General features: G+C 39.0%; 1 protein-coding gene across 1 annotated transcript in view; it reads right to left on the bottom strand.

The window, feature by feature from the left end:
* Positions 1 to 1940: 1940 nt before the first annotated feature.
* LOC143433985 (uncharacterized) overlaps positions 1941 to 22973 on the bottom strand; it is a 29862-nt gene continuing 8829 nt past the window's right edge. The window contains exons 4-6 of the mRNA XM_076928145.1: positions 21919 to 22940; positions 2318 to 2689; positions 1941 to 1945 (exon numbers count right to left, since the gene is read on the bottom strand). Of these exons, the coding sequence (XP_076784260.1) occupies positions 1941 to 1945; positions 2318 to 2689; positions 21919 to 22940 (1399 nt within the window). The remainder of the gene's footprint in view (positions 1946 to 2317; positions 2690 to 21918; positions 22941 to 22973) is intronic.

Genomic DNA, 22973 nt, shown 5'->3' on the forward strand with positions numbered 1-22973 from the left:
GATTTTAAATTGAAAACCCAGTATAGTATTGACAATCCATCAATTTACACTTTGACACATACTTGTATCTTCTTATGTCCACATAAAAACAATAACCAGTTAATAATAATGCCTAACATTATACAGTTCTCATCCATACAACTTCATATCCATATGTTTAAGTAGGTGGAATTTTGTCATAATACCATCATTTCTTTAATACCATTGGTACCATTGGTTCCATTGATCACAGGATTTAGCTTCATTCAACTTCCTGGTGAGATTTTCTCTTTGAAGCTAACATTTCATATTTTTCCTTTCTAAGATTACTAAGCATGATCAAAACAATCACTGTGAGAGTAAACACAGGCCAAAGGCTATGCTTGGCTTTCCTGAGACTTCCTTTGTCAATGCAATTAACAAAATAAACCTCTTTACCTTCAGATGAGAGCAAAACAGAGCAACATTCTTCAGCAAAACATTATAAAAACTATATAAAAAGTTCAACCCACCCTTAGTACATATGTGTTCTACTAGGATGGCACATGAAGTTCCACTTAATACATGTACAAATCCAAAGTCTAAAAACCCACATTGCTTCCAACAAAAGCATGGTCAGGCCTACCAATAAGAATACTTAAGGCTGGGGTACCAACTTCTGTCTCAGAATTTCCATTGCTAAGAAGAGACACTGTCACCAAAGCAACTGTTTTAAAGTCAAATAGTTAATTGGGTTTGTCTTACACTTTCAAGTGTTTAGTTCATGACCAACATAGCAGGAAGAATGTCAGCTTGCAGGCAGCCATGATGCTGGAGAAGGAGCTGACAGTTTTGCATTTTCATGAGAGGGCAGTCAGGAAGAGACTGTCTTCCAGCTGAGTGTTAGCAGAGTCTGTTTTTTACTGGCCAGAGCTCCAAAGACCACCACCATAGGAGTTCACTTCCTTCAAACAGTAATATTTACTCCCACAAGGCCAAACATACTAACATTGTCACTTCTTAGGGACAAGCATATTCAAATCACCACAGTTTATTCCTACTATAAATTCTTTCATGCATTTAAATAGGATTAGGACATACAGATGCTTTACCACATTGATTACTCTCAGAAGGTTTCTCTCGAGTACGTGTTGATGTTTGTATTCAGAGAATACTGTGGCATATAAAGGATTTTCCAACTTGAGGACATTCACAAGATTTCTGTCCAATTTGTGGTCTTTTATGTCTTTGGAGATGACAGTGATAGGCACAGGCGTCTCCACATTTGTTACATTTGTAAGGTTTCTCTAAAATGTGTGCCACTTGAAGTATTTGGAGAGTACATTGTCATGCAAAGACTTTACCTCATTCATGACATTCATGCACTTTCTCTACAGTATGCGTTCTTTTATGGATCTGGCGATTCCTGTGACATGCAAGGGCTTAGCACCTTGATGACACTGAGTCATTCTCTTGAATGTGTTCTATGATGTAGTCTCAGATAAAACTGAATTGTCAGTTTTTCCACAGTGATTACATTAATGAGGCTTCTCTCCAATGTGATTTCTTTGTGTGTGTGTAAAGAACTATGACATGCAAAGGCTTTACCACATTGTTAATATTCAAGCAGGTTTCTCTCTGGTATGTGGTCTCTCCTGTCACTGCAGATGATTGTGACTTGCAAATGCTTTACAACACTGATTATATTCATAAGGTTTCTCTCTTGTACCTGTTCTTTTATAACAATGGAGATGCTAAAGTTGTGAAAACTCTTTACCACATTGATCACATTCATGAAGTTTCTTCCAATGTGGGATCTTTTATGTTTTCGAGATTAGTGGGACATGCAAAGGCTTTAGCACAAGGATTATATTCATAGTTCTGTCAAATATGGGTTCTTTTATGTTTTTAGGAAAAATCCTTGTGGAAAGGCTTTCACCACAATGATCACATTCATTGGTTTCTTTCCAATATAGGTTCTCTTATGCTTTTGGAAACAAAAACTTTGTGAAAAGGCTTTTACTATCTGAATTACATTCAAACAGTTTCTCTCCAGTATGTGATCATTTATGTCTTTGGAACCTTCTCACTTATAAATTGTTTTTTCCACATTGACTACATGACTAAGGTTTCTCTCTGGTATGTTTTCTTTTATGTCTTTGGAGATGAACTTTTTGTGTAAAGCCTTTACCACATTGATTACATTGATAATGTTACTCTCCAGTATGTGTTCTTAAATGTATGTGGAGAAGACTATGACTTGAAAGGGCTTTAGCACATTGATTACATTCATAATGTTTCTCTCTGGTATGTGTTCTTTTATGACTTTGGAGATGACTGTGACATGAAAAGGATTTACCACATTGATTACATTCATAAGGTTTCTCTCCAGTATGTGTCCTTTTATGCACTTGGAGATGAATTTGTTGTTTAAAGCCTTTACCACACTGATTACATTGATAAGGTTTCTCTCCAGTATGTGTTCTTTTATGACTTTGGAGATTACTGTGACTTGAAAAGGCTTTACCACATTGATTACATTCATAAGGTTTCTCTCCAGTATGTGTTCTCTTATGATATTGGAGATGACTGTGATATGAAAAGGCTTTGCCACATTGATTAAATTCATAAGGTTTCTCTCCGGTATGTGTCCTTTTATGCATTTGGAGATGACTTTGTTGTTTAAAGCCTTTACCACATTGATTACATTCATGAGGTTTCTCTCCAGTATGTGTTATTTTATGTCTTTGGAGATGACTATAATATGAAAAGGCTTTACCACACTGATTACATTCATAAGATTTCTCTCCAATATGTGTTCTTTTATGTCTTTGGAGATGACTGTGCCTTGAAAAGGCTTTACTACTTTGGTTACATTCATAATAAGGTTTCTCTCCAGCATAACTTTTTTCATGCCTGCAACAGTAATAGGCACATGTGAAAGCTTTACCACATTCTTTAGCCTGATCAATCATTTTATCAATATGAATAAATTTTACAGTTGGTCTAATAATAAAGAACACTCAAATCTTGAGGTTTTATCACTTTGATGTTCATGGTTGTACTTGCTCACTGTGGGTTGCATTATTTCTTTGAAAATACCTGTGATGGTAAGAATATTTATTACCTGGCTCACATTTACAGAATCCTTTTTCTATATGAGATTTCTATATGATGGTTTTTACATGTCATAAGAAATATGGGATTACTCAGAGCATTAAAACACTGATTGCATTCTTAGTTTTTGCTGTAGTGTGCATCACACCACAACATCACTGTGAACCAAGGTTTAACAAAAGAATTTACATATTTCCAGTACCAACAGAGATTTTCTGCAGTGTGACTTTGGGGATATCCCCAGTAAAGTCAGAAAACCAATTAATTACTAACATTTATCAATTCAAAAATTCTACCAAAGGCAGAATACTACATATCTTTTTATTGTTTTGAAGTAGATAGATGTATGTTGTTTCTTTTAGTATCTCTATGCTCACATGGTTTCATCCATTCTGACTATTGATACACCCATTAAAAAAGAAGAACAAGCCGGGTGGCACACGCCTTTAATCCCAGCACTTGGGAGGCAGAGGCAGGCGGATTTCTGAGTTCGAGGCTAGCCTGGTCTACAGAGTGAGTTCCAGGACAGCCAGGACTACACAGAGAAACCCTGTCTCAAAAAAAAAAACCAAAAAAAAAAAAAGCAAAAAAGAAGAACAAATGAAAGGTTTTCACATTGAATTCACACACATTGACTTTTTGTTCATTGTAGACATGATTAATGTTTCTCCAGGACAACATTCTTGACTCTGATAAAATGACCTCACCATAAACTTAGAAATTTCACTACAAGTATATGAGTATCCCGAACTTTATCATAGACTATTTGCTTATTAGAAAGTTATGGATACATGTTTATCATTATTCAATTTGCAACATCTAAATATTATGAGACTATACAAATTGGTAGTTCCACAATATAGTTCTAATGGAGATAAAAATCAAATAAAGGAATCACTTAAGGCATTGTTTCCTGTTCTTCTTTCTTATGCAATTGCCTTGCAAACACCAATCAGATAACTGACATTGAGGTACACAGTTTTGGAAGAATATTATAATCATAGCCACATTAAAGAGACTGATATTTTACACACTTGCTTTCCTTTAGTGCTTCCTAATAATATTAAAATTTTCTCACAGGCATATTTGCATTAGTTTAACATTAAAATTACCTTTCATGACTTCTAGAAGTTTGATGTTGTTCTTCAGTATGACTGGCTTCCAAATTATAGTCTGAAACCAAGGTACCAAAAAATGAATGATATGGTATTGGAATTAGGCAAAATTCAAGTTACTCTGAATTTTCACAGCAATGAACCTGATTTATTCAACTCAATATTACTTGTTCTCTACTGAAATAAGAGATGATCATCAGTAACCAAGAAACATCTTTCCCTTATTTGGAGATGCAAAACAAAACAAAACAAAACAAAAAACCTTCATAGTCTTACCTAAAGCAGTGAGGTTCCAGTAGGTCTCAAGCATCACATCTTTATAGAGATTCTTCTGGGAAGGATCCAGCAAATTCCACTCTTGCTCAGTGAAGTTCACATGCACATCATCATAAGTCACTGCGTCCTAAAATATCCGATAAATGTGTACAACAGAAAGCCTAATACTGACATCACTACAATGTAAAGTTATGCTTCCTAGACAATATATTCTTATAATTCACGTGATTCCTCCACTTATTTTCTGACACACAAATTATAATATAATCACCATGTCAGTTTAGAAGAAACTTGAAATATTGACTCTTGAACCCTTCACACGGGGTTTCACCAGTGTCTCTCCTGAACCCTTTGAATAGATTATAGCCTTGCAAGACAAATGGCAATTGAGAGGGATATGCAGGGGAAACAGATCAACTGTACTGAGCAAACATCTGAAAAAATGTGTGAACAATTACTAACTAGAAAAGTGATAGGCAAAGGGTGTGTATTTGCTCATGTCTTTAGTCACAGAGGTACAGGCAGGTGTATGTCATTGAGCTGGATGCCAGCACAGTCTATAAAATGAGTTTCAGGACAGCAAAAGTTACATGTTAAGAACCTCACTCTGCTACAAAAATAAACCAGGAAACAAAAATGATAGAATGAACTCACAGTTCTTTACTGAAGTTATTGCAAGGAATTATGCAATCACTGCAGTTCTGTATTCACCTTGCATAAACATAAAGTGAGCCAGTTCAAACAGCAACATTAATTAAATTTTACTAAAAGGAAATGCATGTTTAAACAGTTAAAAATAGACTGATGAAAATATTAGTAATGTATATATTTTTGGTTATTTTTTGTTTTTGTTTCTTTATTTTTTTTGTTTTTTCGAGACAGGGTTTCTCTATGTAGCTCTGGCTGTCCTGAAACCCACTTTTTAGACCAGGCTGGCCTCAAACTCAGAAAACCACCTGCCTTTGCCTCTTACGTGCTGAGATTAAAGGAATCCACCACCACTGCCTGTCAACAATGACACATATTAACAGGCAACCTTTCAACACTTCAGCTGGGATTCTTGAGTGTTTTGGGGTTCCAGTCCATGCACCAAGATATTGTGTTCAACTCACTGGCACCCCAGAGACCACCAAGAACCTATTGCAATGCAAATACATAAAGGTCTGTACTATGAGCTCGGTAACAAGAATTCGCACCAGTCAATCTCACATCAGGTCCAAACTGAGAGACCAAGTCTAGGGGTGCTGAGTATTTATTGTAGTTACAGCAAGATTGGGCATTAACATACAGGTCAGCAACTTAATTCTTTTAGAAACAGCATGTCTGTCATAATTGGCAAGAACAAACCAGGGGACAAAACCTTCTGACAACTATGATGGTTAGGATAACTTTATTTTTCCTCTTTAAGGTTTATTAGTTATCTATATGTAGCTAAACCCTGCTGTTGTACCTTGACTGGCTGTTGATAACTGGGTTTTGTCATAGGATGTTTGTTCACGTGGACTTTGTGTAATCTCAAAAACAGAGTTGGTTGCACTTCATAAACTCATCTTGTTGACTAAGCCCCTTATTATCAAAAGATACTACTGTTTACCTGCAAGCCATGCCTGACAGTAGAACGGGTTCTTTTTTTTTTTTTTTTTTTTTTTTTTTTGGTTTTTCGAGACAGGGTTTCTCTGTGTAGCTCTGGCTGTCCTGGACCTCACTCTGTAGACCAGGCTAGCCTCGAACTCAGAAATCTGCCTGCCTCTGCCTCCCGAGTGCTGGGATTAAAGGCGTGCACGCCACCACCGCCTGGCTAGAACGGGTTCTTTATCCAAAAGCCTACCTCACTGTTAGTGCAATCCCTAATATCAGTTGAGCTTACAACTGGCACACAATAGAAGTAGTCCTCACCATTGGAAAAGAATACTAGTGGAAATTACCTCTCCCCTTGTGCATGCCTCCTGAAGATACTGCAGACAATCCCCACTTGCCCTTCCTTTCTTGCCTCATCCCTGTATCATAGCCCCCACTTGGGCACATAGTACCTGTTCACCAACATTCCATGCCTGAAAGAACACAAGGAAACATTTCCATAGATCTACCACACTATTTGATATCCCAAATGTGATTTTCACAGTTCCCTCTAGTACTGTACTAAACACCAGAAGCAGCTCAACCCCGCTAATGAAAAAGTCTCCTTGTAGATTACTAAGATCATCTCTTCCTGCCCACCTCTTCTCCCAGCTTTCAACATTAGCATTGAACATATCAAACAGGTCAGTAAAAGAGGCAACACTCAGCCAAGGCTCTCTGCAAATCCATACATTAAACAACAACTCAGGAACAAAACTAACACCAAAATAAGTCTAGAAAATTTATTAATGAAATCATAAATAAAAAATTTTCTAAACAAAGAAGAAGATGACTATTAAGGTACAGGAAGCATCTAAAATGCCAAATAAATTGGGAAAAAAACATCCATTTACCACATTGTAATCGAACACTAAACATATAATGTCAAGAAATATAAAAAACTGCAACAGAAAAAAATTAACAAAAACTAAACAAACAAAAACCCAAGTAACATATAAAAGCAGATCTATTAGGTTCATACCTGTCTTCTTATTTTATACTATAAAAGACAAAAGGTTTTGGACACATGTGCTGCAGAGTCAGACAAACCACCCGTGTTTCTACAAGAAAGCAACTCGTCCAAATGTTTTGTGCAGATTCAGAATCAGCCAAGATAGTGAAGTTACTCAGAGGTCACCTCCTGATCTAACACAGGAAGAGCAGCACCAGGGAACTCACATGTCGTCACATCTGGCTGATGCTTCCCATGCAGCCCCAGAGAGGACCCAGCACCCCCAACTCCCACTGCACAGGGGCCTGCCGCTACCCATTGTGGGCAGTGACCCTGTGCTCACCATGACTCGATTTCAGAGCTTCCCTGAGGTCTCCACACAGCACCCACAGCAGAGCTCAGATCAGGGCACATATGACTATTCAAGCCTGCACAGGCACAGCAAACTTGCAAACTGGCACCCGGAAGAAAATGCCTCCTTTTCTGATTGGCAGGTCTGCCTGAGAGTCTTGATTGGCCAGTGAGTCTTACCACTCCTCAAGGTTAAAGTGTGCATCCAGACCAGGGTCAGACCTTTTCCAGAGCTCAGGAGGGGTTTGCACTCCATTAGCTTTTGTTTCTGCCTTCAAAGAGGAGTCTCACCCCACCCAGCCCTGGGGGAGAACCCAGCATTCCAGCTCTGGCTGTTCAACTGCCTTCTCCTCCCCTCTGAGAGCAATGATCCTGCACCTACCAGGACCTGACTCCAGACCTTACCTGAGCTTTCCTCACAGCACTTGCCTTCTTCTTCCTGTAATCAGGGTGAACAGCTTCCATAGCCCAGTACTCAGTGTGCAGTGGAGGTATCAATCTGACCCACAAGTCGAAGGATGCACTGGTTATTTCTTTAGAATTCTGTTTAAACTCCACCCCAGTTACCTGGCAACAGCCAGGTATGCTCCTCCCCATGGTTACCTGGCAACAGCCAGGTAGGACTGAGCCCCTGTAAAGGTGGCTGCTTGCCAGTTCCTCCCCCTTTTGATCTATTGCTCTCTCTTTATCTTGCCATCTTAGGTTCATCAATTGCCCACTCTCTCCCATTCCCCTCCCCACTCTTTCTCCACATGCTCAAGCCAGCCCTCTACTTTTCTACTTTCTGCCTGTCTCTGTCTTTCCTTGCCTCTACTACCCTCTTAACTCCCCCCCCCCATGTCCTAAATATACTATATTCTATACTATAGTGTCATCTGGCTGGTTCCTCAGGGAGAAAAGATATCTCAGCCTGAGTCAAGAGTCTACTGAGACATCCCTTTACCCCACACCTCCCCCCACATACATAGAAGACATTCAGTCTCTCTTTAAAGAGGTAACTATAGGGAGCAGCATACCTGGTTGTCACCGGGTAACTGTGAGGTAGAGTTTTAGACAGAATGCTAACACTAAAGAGGGATTTTGGGAAACAAGAGTCTAGTTTTGTGGCTTCATGCTGGGCTTAGGGAAACAGCAGCTTCCTTTCACCAGATGACAGGTATCAATCAACCCTGAAGAAAATCCAGAATCATAAAGGGAAACACAGGTGAGCACTACTGGTACCCAGCACATCTTCATTAGTGTAAAAGTGGAGAAAAACAACATTTGTATTAGTACAGGTTCTGTAGATAAACATAGCTCAAATCATAGAATAAATCTTTCTATACAGAAAGGCTATTTAATAGAATGTCCCAATAAATGCTGTTAGACAAGGGAAACTAGAAAATCAAGGACTGGTTGATTGCATGCTGCAGGATATTACAGCTGATCTTCAGTGTATGCCAGAATTCTGAAGAAATAAGTACTTACTAATACCAATTTTAAAATGCAAATAAACAAATCATCTTTGTTTTGTACAAAAAAGTAGGGCAAATACAAAAAACAAAAACACGGCCCTGTTCAATGTCCTTTATATATGTAGGTTGTCAAAAGAATCTATAGCCCAGATTAAAGGTGGATCTGAACATCTCAAAACATCAAGATTAATAAAGAGTTTCTCACTTCAAAAATTGTAATAAAAATATGCCCCACAACAAGCAGGATTTGAGTTAGGGTCAGAGGATTAGGCAATCATGGATAGGATTAGGATAAGGGTTTGTAGAATTTGATTTAGGAGGTCAAGAAATTCAGAGGTGAGGGTTAGGATAGGGTTAGGCTCACGGTTAAGGTTAAGGTGGCCACCATTATTCTCGATGGTCAAACTGAGTCAATATTATCCCTATTACACAAAGAAGAAACATCAGGCTTACAAGGTATTCAATTTATATCTTAATGGTTTGTTTTACTCTTATTCAGATAGCTTCTCTCTTACTTAGAGAAAGGCTTCTCAAAAGAACCTGAAAGTTTTTCCAGCCATTTGCCTCCAAAACTAGCAAAGGAAGCAAAGACTTTGATATTCACAGAACCCTACAGATAATCAAAGGATAAGTTGCCAAGAGCCACACAGCCTGCTGCCAGCAAAGAACATTTATGCTACCCTATGCTGGGTCTCACTGTCAGCTATTGCTGCAGTTAATTTTCCTCTGAGATAAAATGCCCTTCAGTACTCTTCTGCAATAGACATGTCTGGTTTACTTTCTGCCCAACCTAAAAATGTGCTTACTAAACATTTCTATGTGACGTTTTCACTTGACAATGAAAATTCTGAAACAGTAATCCCAGACAAGCAATAGACACAAAGTCATGGCTTATAAATTTTGAATTTTTATTAATTACATGTAGAATATACACCTGAGACATGGTTTGTTATTCACATCATATATTTAATAGCCAATGAATTGCAAGTAAATTAAACTTGTTAACTTGACCCTAGTTCATTTTGTCCCTGATGAAAATAAAAATTAATATGAAAGGATAAAAATATATTTAATCAATATATCCTCACAGGTACAGTAAATATAAAATGATAATATGGGTGTGAATCTTTCCTTGGAATAGGTAACATGTTTTAAAAAGTTTACTACTCCTAGACCAGAAGATGTTATCAATATTTGACATTGTCCTCACTCATACAAGACTAACATATCTATGTTTTTAATTATGATACAAACATATTTTAAATTTTATATGTGCATAAACATGTTAATAATTTAAAAGATATTTATATCTAGTAAAACCTCTTTAAAAACAGATAAATATACAAAGATAGGCAGATCCAGCACAGGGCTTATCTTATCTTCTAAATTAAACCACAACCATTTTCATACCTTCAGCTCTGTTGAATTAAAATAATCACAGCAGAGCTTTTTAAGTGTTACTAAACCTCTATCGAAAAAATGGCCTGGCTGGCCAGTATTTGTACAAGTTAGAAGGAGAATAACTATTTAGGTTATGTAAATTTGTCTCCAGATGTACTGAGTAAAGTATTCTTAATGTGACTCATTGCAGGATGTCTACAGTCTCATAAGAAACACTTTGTCAATTTTCTATATGTAAAACCAATTATTTCACTATTATGCTAAGTAGAAAAAATAAAAAATTCTAATAAGGGAATAATTCCTCTAAGGGGAAAAATTTCAAGGCAGGGGCTGGGGTGTGGGGCAAGAAAGAAGGAACAATGATGTTGTCTTTGTCTTCAGCACATATACATGATCACATGTTACAAAGATCATCACAACTTCACACCAAAAAACCAAATCATCAATACAATCCTAACATACTTTGTTGTTGTTGTTGGTGGTGGTGGTGGTTGCTTGTTTATTTGTAAGTATATTCCAGAAATATGCTTTCTTTGATCTGCACACCTTAGAGATGATTAAGTATGTCTAAGTAAAATGGGAAATCTAGCTCACACAGGTATGGTTTTCCCCATTGCTGTTTTTGTTCCATATAACTAGGAGGATCCTCAGACATAACTCTGTAACAGGAAAATGAATAACAGAAGCTTAATGAGCACCCTAGATCTGTTCCTGCCTGTCCTGTTTCTGTCTTACATAGGCTCAAGTCCCATCAACCTCAGGGCAAGCCTGACAGTCATCCATAACTCTAATTTCAGCAGATCTGACCCCTTCATCTGGCTTTTGAATGCATCAGACATGCACAGGTTTCACAGACAGAAAGGCAGGTAGAGAGGCAGGCAGGTAATAGTCCCACCCTCAACCCACCCGTACCTCCTTCCCAACACACAGAGAGAGAGAGAGAGACAGAGAGAGAGACAGAGAGAGAGACAGAGAGACAGAGAGACAGAGAGACAGAGAGACAGAGAGACACAGAATAATAAAACCAGGTCAATTAGATCATTTTATTATCCATTTTTTAAATAAAATGCATAATAAAAGATCAATATAATCAGTCATCCTGGAACTCTGTGTGCCAGGCAGACTTACTTAGTTAGACAGTGAAAATACATAAAAAAGGATATCAACATGAATATCATTCATTGTCCTGGAACTCCATGAATCTTTCTAGGTAGACCTGGTTTCAGATATCCGTGGTTCCAGACTAAGCCAGTTTATGCAGTGACTTCACAGACAACCAGAAATACATGGAGAGAAATTTCACCACCATCTCAGTCTATGTAACCAACCTTTAACAACAGTCCACAAACACGTGATAGTAAAATAAAATTCTAGAGCAAATTTATGGTGCTAGTTTCATGTCTAAGGATGACACACAATCAGAGCTGAAACACAATCAGTCAAAAAGTCCTTAATAAAACCCAACTGGCCTTCCTTACCAAAGTTCTACAGACAATAGGACTAAACAAATCATGTCTCTGTATATTAAAAGCTAAAATATTTTATTGTTGTTTCATTTCTGGAAAGAGCTCCTCTTTGTTTAGCCTCAGCTTTCCTGTAACTTGGTCTGTAGACTAGGTTAACCTCAAATGTACAGTGATCCACCTCTCTGTGCCACCACCACTGCCTGGCCAAAGCTAGAATCATTAATAAAAATGATGAGAATCTCAGCCAGTCATAGTGGTGTACAGCTTTAATCCCGGCATTTGAAAGGCAGAGGCGGGCTCTTACAGGTTCAAGGCTAACCTAGTCTACAAAGTGTGTCCAAGACAGCCAGGAAGTCTGCCCTGCCTGCCTCTGCCACCTCCAAAGCCAGAGACAGAGAAAGACAGAGAGAGTCTTAAAGGCAACATTTTCCTAAATTGAGAAAAACTTGAAGCAATTCATCAGGAGACAGGAGGACTGCTGTGCACTGAACTTTTGCTTTTTTCCAAGCATCATTCAAGGGTAAAATTGTTAATTGTTTTTCAAAACACTCAATTCTTATACGAGGACACATGGACATTGGAAACAATGTCTCCCCTCAGAGGACCAAAAGAAGTTCAAAATGATTTCAACTGCCTTCTGTGCAGTTCTCAGTAGTCTGTGTAGTAGACTGTGAAAAGACTGGAGAAAACTATAGCAGTGGATCCTACAGAAACAAGGAGAGTCAGGGACCAGGATTGTTTACTACACTGTTGGTATTTTACTGAAGATACAAATACATATACTAGGGAGTCTGACCCTGTCTTTGCTTGCTAAATGTAATGACAGTGGACATGGATCAAGAGCACAAGAAACTCACAATCCCAATCCATACCAAATCAAATTTCTTTGACGAGAAGAACCAAAACAAAAACCAAAAGAAAACTCTAGAACTTATTAATCAGAAATGATCTCTTAGTTTTAACCCAACAAGCAGCTGAATAACACCTATAGCTCTAATTTTTGCAGATATATCACCTTTCTCTGATTTCTGAATGTATCATTCACTGGCAGGGATTGATATAGGTAGATATGCCAACAACAACAACCCCCAAAACCTGTCTTACCTCATAGATTGTCCGGGAATATATCTTTGGTGAAAGTATTCCATGGCCACTATGTGCTCCCTGCCTGGCATAGGCACAGATAGAACCAGATGCTGCTGAACACCTTCAAAATGAGTAATTCCTGACATGCTTGAGGTATTTGATGATAACATTGACCAAAAAAGGACAGCAGCTCTCATTGTGATTGTTTAGCTCTTCCCAAGACCAGAGTTTTGCAGCCAGCACTCAGAAGGCAGAGGCAGGCTTGTCTCTGAATTCAAGGTGAGCCTGGTCTACAATGTCAGTTCAAGGGCAACTACTTAAAAATCAGCAAAACAAACAAACAAGGGAAAACAAACAAAAGGTCCTAACTCAAGGAAAGAAATCTAAAGCAGTTGTTGTGCCACTGCTTCTGCAATTTTGTCTTTATGCATTTTAAATGAGTAAATGTGGTTCTGAGCAGGATGGGCATTTTTCAAATATCAGTAATAATTTAAAAAAAGAAACATAATGAATCACAGCTGTGTGGTTACCAGTGACACAGCTCCACTTCTTACACTTGCCTCCCTCTGGTCTTTTAGAGAAATCTACAGAAATGGTATGGATGTACAGACATAGTTATTTCTGGAGTCAGACAGGGTTACAGGGATGTTCTTTGGGGGTAGTTAGTTTGGTTGGTTTGTTTGTTTCATCTCTTAAAAATAGATGTTGTAACCTTGGAAGAATTTTTATTATGGCAGGTGGAGTCAGAGAGACTACAGAAAGATTAAAGTATAGAGGAAGAAGCTGGAGAGATACCGTAGCAGTTCAAATCACATCATGTTCTTCCAGACGATCTGGATTTGACTCCCAGTACACTCACTGGGATAGACAAAGCTGTCTTCTGGACTCTGTCCACACCTGACCACCTCATGATCCACTTACCCAATCAACAGGCAAAACACTCAGAGAGTAGAAAACTAGAGCAACAAAGATGTCAGAATCACACAGCCAATCAGAATTAACTGTAACCAGATACTACAAAAATGTTCTCATGTACATAGAAAGAACTGACTCATGGGAAGTGATAAGCAAAGTTGCAGACGACAACCATGAAATGACTCTTCACAGCTGGGCACAGTGATGAGAAAGATCGCCTTCAAAACTTTGGGTAAAAATGTAGATTGCTTCCTGTGTGCTCAATGTTAGTTTTGTTCACATAGTAAGTCTGTGACTTTCATGTGTGCACCTTTACACTGAGATCCTCCTTTCCTGTGAGGAACTGGTGTGATAGTGCAGCCAGCTGTAATTGTGCCTGCAAAGTCTCAAGCACCACTTCTTGGTAGTTTTTGTGCTGCCTGCCTTTTTCTAACAGAGCCATGACCGCAGAACTACTGCGCAGACTTGCTGCCAAGCAGAATCGGGCTGTATGACGTGCACCAATGAGGCATGTCCACATGGCAGGTGCATAAAAGGACAGCCGTTAAGGGGCTGGAGGAGAGGGGCTTCCAGACATAAAGGATGGTAAGGGATCCTGAATAAACTGTGTTGAGAAGAACTCCAAGTTGCATAGTTCCTGTCTGCTGGTCGGATAGAGAAGCAACATTTTCTCTTTTTTTAGAGACTTATTTTTTCACTTATATGAGGATGCTATAACTGTCTTCATACACACCAGGAGAGGGTATTAGATCCTATTACAGATGGTGATAAGCCACCAAAAGGTTGCTGGAAATCAAACCCAGTACCTCTGAACAAGGAGTCAGTCAGTAGTCTCAACTGCTGATTCATCTCTCCAACACACAAGACATCCTATCTTAAAAAAATGCAAAGTAGGAAGAAAAATAGCACTTCTTACCAAAAGCTACATACTGACTAAAAAATCTCTATGAAGTCCTTAAACATGTTATTCATTCTAGGCTTAAATGACAATGTTGCATATATAACTTACTTGAGGTTATTTTATAAGTGAGACTGATCTCAGCTGTTGAAGAGGTAGACTATCAGAGAGACAAGGACACTGTAGGACCCACCCTGGATATCTATGTAGGATAGCAGTAGTTGTACTTTCTAAGTTAGAAACACATAGCTTTCCAAATCTATTTTTACTTTATTTATTTTTCAATTGTTTACTTATTTTATGTATGTGAGTACACTGTAGCTGTCTCAGACACACCAAAAGAGGGCAGCAGATCCCATTACAAATGGTTGTGAGCCACCATGTGACTGCTGGGACTCGGGACCTCTGCAAGAGCAGTCACCAAGCCATCTCTCCAGCCTTATTTTATTTTATTTAGGATTTGTTACGTATACAGCATTCAGGCCAGAAGAGGGCGCCAGGTCTCAGTGTAGATGGTTGTGAGCTGCCATGTGGTTCCTGGGAATTGAACTCACGACCTCTGGTACAGCTGCCCGTACTCTTAACTGCTGAGCTATCTCTCCAGCACCATTACTGCTGTTCTAGTCTGCCTGGCATCTCCAGTTTATTTTTTCATAAATGTTGGCATGATAAAGTTTGATCTTACATTTTTGCACTCAGAATGGACACACATCTGCAATGACATGGTCATTTTGGTGTCAATTACTGAAAGTTGCATTTGGTAATGGAAGGTTTGTTTCTGTGTGTATTTAGCCTGGAACTCTGTATGTAAACTAGGATGTTCTAGTCCCTGACATTTACCTGCTTCTGCCCTTCTGCTTGGGCTCTTGAACTAACAGTGGACCACCAACATGACAGGCACTTTCTTCTTTGTGCCCTACAACCACAAACAATTAAGTGCCTACTGTGGCATTTCAGAAAATATGCTATTAGCTTAGATGATTCATGACATCTGACATGATTTATACATTAAGATTCTTTTAGCTGTGTATTTTGAGACTTTCTTCCATTGGACTAGACAGAAGACACCAACCTGAATTGTTTAATGGCGTTCTGTGCCTTGGGTTGCCTAGCATTTTTATGAGTCTGAAAGTCCTTTGAACTTTTGCCAGATTGAGGGTTGCACACAATTCTCACCACAAATTTTATTCAGCTTAAGTGTCTTTGGGTAAATGCCTGGTGGCATGATTCCTCACCATTGTAGGCCCTGCATCTAAACTGGCCAGGAAATCCACAATCACAGAGCCCGTTGAGGATCTTTGTCAAGGTGGGACATTATGAGGACACTGCCCTCTGCTTCTTCTCTTTTGTGGAATTTCATGAAAACTTGGCTCTTCATTTTATTTAGCTGAAGACAGAGGTAGATAGTTTCTCTGAGTCCTGAGAGGATAAAAATTAGGTCCTTGGACAGTATATATAGCTTCAGGTTTTTGGTCCACCCTTAGTGATATACTTGCATATTTCTTTCTTGCCAGGGTTAGAAGCCCAGAAGCACTGGAAGGTGAATACAGAATGTAAAATAAAATGAAAATAAAATAAATAAAAATACAATAAAATAAAATATAAAGTATAAAATGTAAAATACAAAATATAAAAAAATTAAAGAAGATAAAAATATAAAAGAAAATGAATAAATATAAAATAAAAATATAACATGAAATAAATAATAAATAATATAAAATATCCTATAGTGAGAGAAAGCATTATTATTGTTACTATCAATAATATGATGTATGGTGAAGAGAACATATTCTGATTTTTTTTCATATTTGTTTTTATTCATATTTTGGTTTTTTGGTCTGACTACTTTTATTCTTATCACTTTTATGTTTTAGCTCAGGCTGTTTTAGGACTTGTCATCCTGCGGCCACTGACTCCTGAGTGACAGAATTGCACCTGTACACGAGCATGGTTTTCTGGTTTGTGTGCGCTCAACAAACACTCTTCCAACTGAGCATTACCCTGACCTCCATTCTGCTTTTTTTCTGAGGGTCCAGTTTTTCAAATTGGCCAAGCTGCATATTGGTTTGAAGAGTCACAGAAGACATCAGTCAATGCCATGGTGCAATTTCCTTTCTTCAAAATGTATACTACAGTTGATTGCTGGCATGCTTTGGTGAGAAACGAGGTAGTCCAGGAAGGAGATGGCATCTGCTGAAGTCAGTGGGATTCTCTTTGTTTTTAGTGTGAGAAGTGCCATGTATTGGAGAGAAAGTTTCCATTGCCCAATCCTCAGAAATCTGAGAGAAAGTGCTTTTGTAGGTGCTGGCTTTAACTCAGACTGGCATGCATCAGGAAAAGATAAGCTGGAGAAGGTAGGTTTGCCCTCAGGCCAAGGGGCAGCACTGAGGGTAGCAGCCTTCCGGTGTTTGGGTTTGGGGCAGTGCTTTTGCCCACCTCAATTCCTCTGACTGATTGTGCTCAGGTTTTTCTTCTCTGTTTGAGACAGTCTTCCACTACTTGCAAAAACCAAACCAAACCAAAAGACAAACAAAAAACAAATGAACAAAAATGACAACAAATAGGTCCTATCACTTGGTCTGTTGTGGTAAGCAAGGTCTCTCAGGTCTGCTCAAGGCTGGGTGAAGGACACAACCTTACAAGAAGGCTACTCCTACAACCTTCTCCTTCCATGTCATTATATAGGCTTGCAGTACAAGTCATGGATCAGATTAGAGCTGGGGATTTTGTAGCTCAAACACCTGGATTAAAGCTGTGTCTTCCACTATCAAGACTCAGATTAAGGTCACTTTGGGGGTTTTAGTTAATTCCAGATGTAATAGAGTTACCAATCAAGACAGTAATGTCAACTCTATCCCATGTCAACTTTACACAGAATCATATCTTCTTATGTCATGGTTAATTTATAAATTAAAAAAAAGTCATAATAATGCCTAAATGTTACAATTTCAGCAAAAAGAAATACAATTTCAGCATTATGTTACACCAGGTTACAATTATGCCTAAAATGATTGAACTACCCTTGTACAAGCACAGACACAAAAAAATGTTATAATGCATTGTGGGAACATTTTTCAGTGTAGCAACTTCAGGTGTGATAACCATTGATATTCTCTTAATTAATTTCCTGAAATTTAGGAAAGAAATCACAACTGTCTGTAGAAATACAACATTAACACAATATGTCAGGAATACTCACATCACTTATAATCCTCTTTTCTGCAATTAGTCATGTGGCCTTTGTTTATATTTATAATGACCTTCCCCCACTACCCATGCTGTATTTTCCACAACCTTGGTAATAACCACAGCAGATCTGGAACTTTTCCTGGAAGAGTGATTCATAAATTCATTTCTGATGGGTCTGTGCCCTTTGTAATCCTGTCTGGAGAAGGCTGTTGTAGGCTTCCATTGATTTAAATTACAAGACATTTAATTGCTTTTAATCATCAAGAGATACCATAAAATGCTAGTTCTCAAACAGTGGGTCATAACCCCTGTGGGAATCTAAGAACCTTTTCTCAAGTGTTGCCTGTGACCAACTGCAAATCAAATATTCATATTACAGTACACCACAGTTGCAATATTACAATTAGGAAGCAGCAATATAATTAATTTTATGTTTTGTCTCATATTATGTGTCTCCATAATATGAGGAACTGTATTCAAGGGTCCCAGCACTAGGAAGGTTGAGAACCACCACTAGAGATTCTGCAGTCTAGACATAAGCCTTTGTAACTCCATTTGGAGAAGCAATTTAACTTCCCCATGGTGATTAGTCAGCCTTTCTAACACGGTTATTGCTTTATTTTTTTTAAATGTTATGCAAACTGCTTTTTTCTTAATTAATTAATTAATTAATTTAATGTATATGAGTACAATGTATCTGTCTTCAGACACACCAGAAGAGGGCATCAGTTTGAATTAAAGATGGTTGTGAGCCACCATGTGGTGGCTGGGAATTGAACTCAGGACCTCTGGAAGAACAGCCAGTGCTCTTAACAGCTGAGCCATCTGTCCAGCCTTCTGTTATTGCTTTGTTATCTTGTTGGGTTAAGGGCCTTAGATGCCCAAGTTGACCACTTGGAAGACTGAAGGTTTATTGTAGTTCCTGGAAGGCGAGCTCACCTCTCTATAACTAATAGGAACACGTGTGGCAAGAGACAAGAGAGGGCCAGAGGGGGAAAATGAATCAAAATCTTCAGCTGGCTGGGAGAAGGGGTTATATTTAGGATGTGCCAGAGACCATGAATTGGAGGGCACCAATGAGTCTATGGGGTTGATCTTAGCTAAGATGCATAGCAGTTAGATACGGACGCTGAAGAAGCAATATCCTGCAGTCAGGCAGGACCCCCAGTGGAGAGTCAAAGACAACAACCAATCCTAAAACCTTTCTACCCAAAATTTGTCCTGTATACAAAGAATACAATCTACAACATAGACTCTGTCTAGCAGCAAAATAACCCTTTGATACTATTTTGTTGTTGTTGTTCTAACTTGCTACTCTGCTGCTGTGATAGAATCCTCTAAGCAAAACCGTCTCAGGTAGTAAGTGGTTGTGGTACATGGTTCTATCAGATCACAGTCGATCATTTTGGGAGGTTAGATTAGAAACTGAAGGCAAAAAGCATGGACAAACACTGTCTCCTGGCTTGCTCTCTTGCTTGGTCACTGTTTCATGCTCAGCCTGCTCTCTCATCCAGCCCAGGACCACTTGCTTAGGGATATTGCCAGCCTCAGTGAAAGAGCCTTCCTAATCTGAAGGTAATTGTGGCTGGGAAATGCTGAGAGGGTTCCTCCAGGGTGAAGTTAAGTGCCACAGCTGTGGCTCATTAAAGGCCTCTTCCAGGGTTTCTCATGGGTGCAGTCTCAATGACACAAGAAAGTCCATGGGTTTTTACAGGCTTTAATGTCATAGTGGATGGTGGTTGGATCTGGATGCACCCCCCAACTCAGGGCAGACCTTAGTTAAATAGGGAGGGAGACAGGGGGAGGGGCTGGGGAGGAATGATTAATTGGCTCCACCCTATGGCCTTCAGGTGCCTCATGAGTATGTAAATCTCTCCAGGGCCTGAGGCCTGTTCCTTATGACTGATGGTAGTAAACCTCTCTGTATGAGGGGCTGTGGAGAAGGCTGAAGCTAAATGAAAAGAACCAGGGCCCAGGATCAGAGCAGAACTCCTGCCGTCCAATAATGGTCTAGGGTTCCAAGCTCATGCTCGATCAAGCACCCAGCTGCTTCTCACTGCTTCAACTGCCCCACCGCACCACACTAATTAATCATCAACACTATCTCTCAAAGATGTAGCAACCAGCCATTCTGATGAGGGCATGCCATTGACTGAGGCTCCTTCAGATGACTGAAGCTCTAAAATTTTGAGAACTTAAGACAACTATGACCCAGACACAATAATTAATGAAGAAGTTGTAACAACCCAAAACCAATGAGCTAACTATATCTATACAGGAGGCCATGCTACCCGAGGAGAAAACCCACTACCACAGTTACTATAGTTGTTTTTTGGGGGTTGAGATTGACAGGAGCAGGAACAGGGATTTTCTTACTTGTTTTGTTAAGATCAAAAACTATGAACAGTTCTGCATTTCTATAGATTTAGATTCTGCTATAACACATTTGTAAACAGAATAGAAGAGGCTTATACTTTTTACTCCTCTGACAGAGAGAGTTATATGTTGCCCTTAAAAAGAGTATTGCTTTTATGCTGACTATTCAGGCATTGTAAAGTTGATTGGCTCTCAAGACCATGCTGTTTTATGACAACAGATAGACGCTATTCGAATGAAACCCATACACATGCATTATTACAGGCTGGAAGTAGGGGATTCTAAAACTTCTGTCATCAAGACTAATGAGGATTAAACCCTAACTTATGCACTAAGCCAGATAGTCAATGACAGGTAAGAGAACACTTCAAGACCCTTGCCCCTAAAATGGGAGGCCTCACCATCCTAAGACAGGAGCTCAACCAATGGCTGTTGAGTATCCAAAGACAGGAAAGGGAGGCTGGGGTCCTTTGTTCCGATCAGCTACAAGATACCAAGATACCGCATTTACCTGAGAAGAAGGCTGTGAATCAAAGGGGAATGGAGGGCGAGAAAAGCACGGGGCCAAGACAACGTATTCTGATCAAGGCCTGAAGTTTAATATTTTTGCTTTCACATATTAATGGTAAGCCCCATCCCCCAGAGTCTCTTCTTGGTTCAGCCCAGGGGCTGGGAAAGGAGATAATAGCCAGAAGGTGTCAAGGCAAACTCAGCAGGCAGTCCATTCTTCTTAGCTCCTGTAGTAGACTGCAGGGCTCCAAGGCCAGCAATGCAATGCAACCCATGTCCTATTGTTTGATCTATTTTGGTAAATTTGGTCTATTGTGGCCAGCTCGGGCCTGGGGGAATGGCACACTAAGGTATGCATGGTTTTCATAAGTTTTCCCAGCCTTCACTTTTGAAAAACAATTTAAAAGGGGCGACCTGTGGGGAGCCAACAGAATGTGGCTATCATCCTTGCAGCCATTTCAAGCCATATACCCTGATAAGAGATTTGTTTTTAATAGCCTTTAAGTGAGACTTAAAGGTGTGACTTAAGAAGTGAGACTTAAGAGTAGTATAAAAAGCAAGAGGCAGACAGAAGAAAGTACTTGGGATTTTGAGACTTGCAATTAGGGACTTGGGACTTGAGACTTGGAAAGAGAGAAGAACAGAGACGAGAGGAGAGAGAGACATAAGAATAAATAGGACTGAATCACATTCTGGTCTCTATTCTTTGGGTCCATCCTCACTCTCTAGCCCTTCCTAAACCCTGACCAACAGACTAGAGCAGCAGTACGAGCCAGAACAATTTAGCCTCCAAGCTTGGGGCAGTGTGGGTTCCAACATTTGGCAGAGTGGTTCCCTACAGTAAAGTTGTGAAAAGTCTTTACCACATTGGTTACATTCATGAGGTTTCTTTCAATATGGGATCTTTTATGTTTTCAAGACTAATGGAACATACAAAGGCTTTTATCACAATGATTACATTCATAGATTTTTTTTCCCAATATGCGTCCTTTTATGGTTGTGGAAACAAAAATTTGTGAAAAAGGCTTTTACCATATTAATCACATTCATACAGTTTCTCTCCAGTATGTGATCATTTATGTCTCTGGAAACTTTTCACGTATAAATGGTTTTTTTCCACATTGATTACATAACTAAGGTTTCTCTCTGGTATGGGTTCTGTTATGATATCGGAGATGACCTTGTTGTGTAAAGCCTTTAGCACATTGATTACATTCATAAGGTTTCTCTCGAGTATGTGTTCTCTTATGACATTGGAGATGACTGTGACAAGAAAAGGCTTTACCACATTGACTACATTCATAAGGTTTCTCTCCAGTATGTGTTCTTTTATGATATCGGAGACTACTGTGACATGAAAAGCCTTTACCACATTGATTACATTCATAAGGTTTCTCTCCAGTGTGTTTTCTTTTATGTCTTTGGAGACCACTGTGACATGAAAAGGCTTTACCACATTCATTACATTCATGGGGTTTCTCTCCAGTATGTGTTCTTTTATGATATTGGAGAGTACTGTGACATGAAAAGGCTTTACCACATTGATTACATTCATAAGGTTTCTCTCCAGTGTGTGTTCTTTTATGTCTTTGAAGATGACTGTGACATGAAAAGGCTTTACCACATTGATTACATTCAAAAGGTCTCTCTCTGGTATGTGTTGTTTTATGATATTGGAGAGTACTGTGACATGAAAAGGCTTTATCACATTGGTTACATTCATAAGGTTTCTCTCCAGTATGTGTTCTTTTATGATATTGAAGACTACTGTGACTTGAATAAGCTTTACCACATTGATTACATTCATAAGGTTTCTCTCCAGTGTGTATTCTTTCATGTCTTTGGAGATGACTGTGACATGAAAATGCTTTACCACATTGATGACATTCATAAGGTTTCTCTCCAGTGTGTGTTCTTTTATGATATCGGAGACTACTGTGACATGAAAAGGCTTTACCACATTGGTTACATTCATAAGGTTTCTCTCCAGTATGAGTTCTTTTATGACTTTGGAGACTACTGTGACATGAAAAGGCTTTATCACAGTGATTACATTCATAAGGTTTCTCTCCAGTGTGTGTTCTTTTATGAGATCGGAGATGACTGTGACATGAAAAGGCTTTACCACATTGATTACATTCATGTGTTTTCTCTCCACTATGTGTTCTTTTATGATATTGGAGATGACTTTGACTTGAAAAGGCTTTACCACATTGATTACATTCATAAGGTTTCACTCCAGTATGACTTCTTTCATGCCTGCAACAATAATGGGCACATGTGAAAGCTTTA

Source organism: Arvicanthis niloticus, assembly GCF_011762505.2.
Source record: "Arvicanthis niloticus isolate mArvNil1 chromosome Y unlocalized genomic scaffold, mArvNil1.pat.X SUPER_Y_unloc_2, whole genome shotgun sequence".
In the NCBI taxonomy this organism is placed as follows: domain Eukaryota; kingdom Metazoa; phylum Chordata; class Mammalia; order Rodentia; family Muridae; genus Arvicanthis; species Arvicanthis niloticus.